Source organism: Poromitra crassiceps (assembly GCF_964638095.1).
Source record: "Poromitra crassiceps genome assembly, chromosome: 3".
Classification (NCBI taxonomy): Eukaryota; Metazoa; Chordata; class Actinopteri; order Beryciformes; family Melamphaidae; genus Poromitra; species Poromitra crassiceps.
In genome coordinates, this window is record NC_139625.1 from 7,879,309 (window position 1) to 7,884,308 (window position 5,000).

Here is a 5,000-nt window from a genome sequence, read left to right on the forward strand (position 1 = left end):
TATTTAAGCTTAACACAAACCAGAACCTTAACCAAGCTGTTTTACTTGCCTAAACATAACCAACGTTGTCAAAGTTATTTGAGCTTAACTTTGGAAAGGTGGCGAGGTTTTCAAATGAACCGCCGTTTTGTCTCAAATCTCCGTTGAGATTGTAGGATTACTTAAGCGTAAAATTCCGACATTTTATTCTGGTGATAGTGCTGATAGCTACTTGTGCCGATATTCAAAATCTTTACATTTTACCAGCTAAGTGACAGAAGATCTCAAGTATCCTCACCAAAGGAGATGCAAAAATCAAGAAAAACAATAACCGACTGCTGATATTTGTCGCAAAAAAATCAAACTTTAAATAGTATTCAGTGTGTGTGTGTGTGTGTGTGTGTGTGTGTGTGTGTGTGTGCGTGCGTGTGTGTGTGTGTGCGTGTGTGTGTGTGTGTACCTCGTCCACTACGGCCCACAAAGCGCAGGTCGTTGAAACGGGCCACCTGGTTCTTGATGGCGGCCGTGGCGTTCCGCAGCTCGGCTGAATAGTTCTCATCGTTTCCCGCCATCACCGTCACCAAGGTACCGTCCGGGACGTCGCCCAGGCCAACCACCTAGCAGCCAGCGAGGGAAGGAACGGAACGCAAATTAACATAATGGTCTGTAGCTAATACAGGTTTAGAAGTATGATTTTTGTGTGTGTCTTCTTTCTGATTTGCCCCCCGTTTTCTCCCCAATTGTACTTGACCAAATCCACTGCTGTCCTGGTCGTTGCTCCACCCCCCTGCTAATCTGGGGAGAGTTGTAGACTAGCACATGCTTCCTCCACAAGTGCAGTTGCCAGCTGCTTCTTTTCACCCGACAGCGAGGTGTTTCCCCGGCAGGATGTAGGATAACGCTATTGCCCGCAGTTCCCCTCCCAGTTCCCCTCCCCCCCCCCAAACAGACCCCCCAACAGACCAGAGGAGGCGCTACTGCAGTCACCAGGACACATACCCTTAATCCATAGTTACGTGAAACGTCATTTTCGTAGTAAATCCCCGCACACACAGGAGTTACTTCCTTGTTTGCCTGTACACAGCGCTTCCGCTGTACATAGCACATGCGCTGTACGCCTAGTAGCGACCATGTTTAGAAATAGTTCCGGCTATCTATTTACCTTTAAAAAAAAAAGTGTTTCTCGGCATTTTGCATTCATATTTCATCTCGTGGTGAGTACCCGAGTCACAACATGTACATTGACCTTTTTGGCGCTGTTAGAAATGTGTGTTTTTGGTGACTTTCAACGGCTGTACCATTTCGTCCAATTGTGTGACGGGAAAGGCATTGTGTATCTTGGTTTTGTATGGGCGATGTGGCAAATGGGCGAAACGCCCAAAAAGTTGGCGTATCATTTTAACCAACCGTTGATTTGTCAGGTTCAACGCTCTCAAATGAAACCGTTTTAAATGGGAGATGTGTGGATCTCAACGAACTAGAGAGCACTCTCCTCCTGCACAGCTAAGCAAATAGAGGGAGCCAGATTTCCATACTAACGCTAATCACACCAAAGCATCAACGTGCAAATTAGCTCACATTATACTATGTGGCTGTTTCACTTTTAACCCTTGGTTCAACTAAACGGCCACAGCCTGACACAGCCTGACACAGCCTGACACAGCCTGACACAGGGGACACCTTCTACACCTTTGACAAGGGGAGCATTTTTGTTTTCTCGACTGAGATGGTAGGAAGGATGAGAATCAGATCAGATGGTAGGACGGATGAGAATGTTTTGTGGATCTCAGTCTGACCTCGGATCAGATGGTATAGGAAGGATGAGAATGTTTTGTGGCTCTCAGTCTGACCTCAGATCAGACGGTAGGAAGGATGAGAATGTTTTGTGGATCTCAGTCTGACCTCAGATCAGATGGTAAGAAGGATGAGAATGTTTTGTGGCTCTCAGTCTGACCTCAGATCAGACGGTAGGAAGGATGAGAATGTTTTGTGGATCTCAGTCTGACCTCAGATCAGATGGTAGGAAGGATGAGAATGTTTTGTGGCTCTCAGTCTGACCTCAGATCAGATGGTAAGAAGAATGAGAATGTTTTGTGGATCTCAGTCTGACCTCAGATCAGATGGTAGGACGGATGAGAATGTTTTGTGGATCTCAGTCTGACCTCGGATCAGATGGTATAGGAAGGATGAGAATGTTTTGTGAATCTCAGTCTGACCTCGGATCAGATGGTAGGAAGGATGAGAATGTTTTGTGAATCTCAGTCTGACCTCAGATCAGACGGTAGGAAGGATGAGAATGTTTTGTGAATCTCAGTCTGACCTCGGATCAGATGGTAGGAAGGATGAGAATGTTTTGTGAATCTCAGTCTGACCTCGGATCAGATGGTAGGAAGGATGAGAATGTTTTGTGGATCTCAGTCTGACCTCGGATCAGATGGTAGGAAGGATGAGAATGTTTTGTGGATCTCAGTCTGACCTCGGATCAGATGGTATAGGAAGGATGAGAATGTTTTGTGGCTCTCAGTCTGACCTCAGATCAGATGGTAGGAAGGATGAGAATGTTTTGTGAATCTCAGTCTGACCTCAGATCAGATGGTAGGAAGGATGAGAATGTTTTGTGAATCTCAGTCTGACCTCAGATCAGATGGTAGGACGGATGAGAATGTTTTGTGGATCTCAGGCTGACCTCGGATCAGATGGTAGGAAGGATGAGAATGTTTTGTGGATCTCAGTCTGACCTCGGATCAGATGGTAGGAAGGATGAGAATGTTTTGTGGATCTGAGTCTGACCTCGGATCAGATGGTATAGGAAGGATGAGAATGTTTTGTGGCTCTCAGTCTGACCTCAGATCAGATGGTAGGAAGGATGAGAATGTTTTGTGAATCTCAGTCTGACCTCAGATCAGATGGTAGGAAGGATGAGAATGTTTTGTGAATCTCAGTCTGACCTCAGATCAGATGGTAGGACGGATGAGAATGTTTTGTGGATCTCATTCTGACCTTGGATCAGATGGTATAGGAAGGATGAGAATGTTTTGTGGATCTCAGTCTGACCTTAGATCAGCACAGACAAATATGACAGGCCCATGGTGTTTTGCCTAACAAGTATGTCAAGGACGTTTTTAATTTTCTTTAACAGCTTATGAAAGTGCAGCTTGCAAGCTTTCAAGTGATGATGTCATAGATTGCAGAAGACGATGCTTAGTTGAACCTTGGTACTCCTAAAAGCAACAGTCAGAGAAAATCGCCCTGAAAGTTGCATGGTGGACAAGCTTAGTTTGTAGTATTTAATGATCCTAAACCTGTCATTTTATAATTGCTTGGGGCGTCACTGAGCGCATCATTCAGTTTGAATAAAGTTTTAATAAAAGGACACGTTTTGTTTATTTAAAATTTGACCTATTTATCGGGCTAACACTAAGAGGCCATTTACACCTGGCACTAGCTGCATTTTCTGTGATCAGATTGCAATCAGATAGGGCTTGACCACTTGAAAGTACAGGTGTCAACGCCCCCAAGACACATTGAGGACAGATTACGATCTGACCCAAACCACCTCCGGAGGTGGTCAGGGATGTATTGTGACCACATTGAACACAAGTGTAAATGCAATGGGTCCTCTCAAACCACATACAGCAACAGTCACCAGTGTTTATCTGCTGCTCTACTCTATGCAGCTTGCCTGAACAGATCACAATCAGATCTCATTGTGGACACTGGAAACACATGTTAGGTGTAAATGCAATCAGGTTAATGTGGTCAAGCACTATCTGATTGCAATCTGATCACAGAAAACGCATGTTAGTGCCAAGTGTAAATGGCCTCAAAGATTTACAATAAAAACTGCCTCAACATATTGGTAAAAACTATCACTGACTGCTGTTTATGCTCAGCTTATCCACCAACCAATCGGTAATAAGGATCAGGCCTTCAGTGGAACATGATTGGACAAATTCTCTCCTTGCTAATAAAGGAGGTGTCACTTGCTTGGTTTGGAAATATGGGTCTCGGCCTGGAAAGTGTTTACATTCAAGAACTACGGGAGCATGTAAGGACACACACACACACACACACACACACACACATACACACACGCGCAAGCACGCACACGCACGCACGCACACATACGTGCACACACGCAAGCACGCATGCACACGCATGCACACACACACACATGCGCAAACATGCACGCACACACACACACAAGCACGCACGCACGCACACGCGCACGCGCACACAGACACACACACACACACACACACACACACACACACACACTGTTGGTCTGAGAGCTTCATAATTGCTTCCTTTGTCTTGTTTATTCTGCTGGGCTGGTTTCATGCTCCATTGCTGCAAGTGTCTCTCTGTCTGCCCGTGTGCGTGCGTGTGTGCGTGCGCACGCGTATGTGCTTGTGTGTGTGTGTGTGTGTGTGTGTGCGTGCGTGCTTGCGCATGTGTGTGCGTGCGCACGCGTATGTGCTTGTGTGTGCTTGTGTGTGTGTGTGTGTGCTTGTGTGTGTGTGTGTGCATGCTTGTGTGTGTGTGCGTGCGTGCGTGCTTGCACATGTGTGTGTATGTGCGTGCGTCCGTGCATGTGTGCTTGTGCATGTGTGTGTGTGTGTGTGTGTGTGCACGCGTGCTTCCGCATGTGTGTGCGTGCGCACGCGTATGTGCTTGTGTGTGTGTGTGCTTGTGTGTGTGTGTGTGTGTGCGTGCGTGCTTGCACATGTGTGTGTATGTGCGTGCGTGTGTGTGTGCTTGTGCATGTGTGTGTGTGTGTGTGTGTGCGCGCATGCTTTTCCCCAGTAACGAGTAGTGTAACTGAATACAATTTCCAAAGCAGTAATTATATTACAGCAACAAATCCATGTAACTTCAAATGACTGCATTACTTTCTCCAGCGCTGACTCAGCAGGTATGTATATGTGACACAAATGTGTGATGCAAACATGTACATCGTGTATTGATAGAATGTGTTGGCACGTGTTGGTCTCTTTTTCATCTTGCCAACATCTTGTTTG

At 46.0% G+C, this 5,000-nt stretch overlaps 1 protein-coding gene across 1 annotated transcript in view; it reads right to left on the reverse strand.

The window, feature by feature from the left end:
* Positions 1-5,000, reverse strand: part of runx1 (RUNX family transcription factor 1) — a gene marked incomplete at both ends in the record, with an annotated part of 73,030 nt that overhangs the window by 44,216 nt on the left and 23,814 nt on the right. Inside the window, one exon of the mRNA XM_083632678.1 lies at positions 440-596. Coding sequence (XP_083488804.1) covers positions 440-596 — 157 coding nt within the window. The remainder of the gene's footprint in view (positions 1-439; positions 597-5,000) is intronic.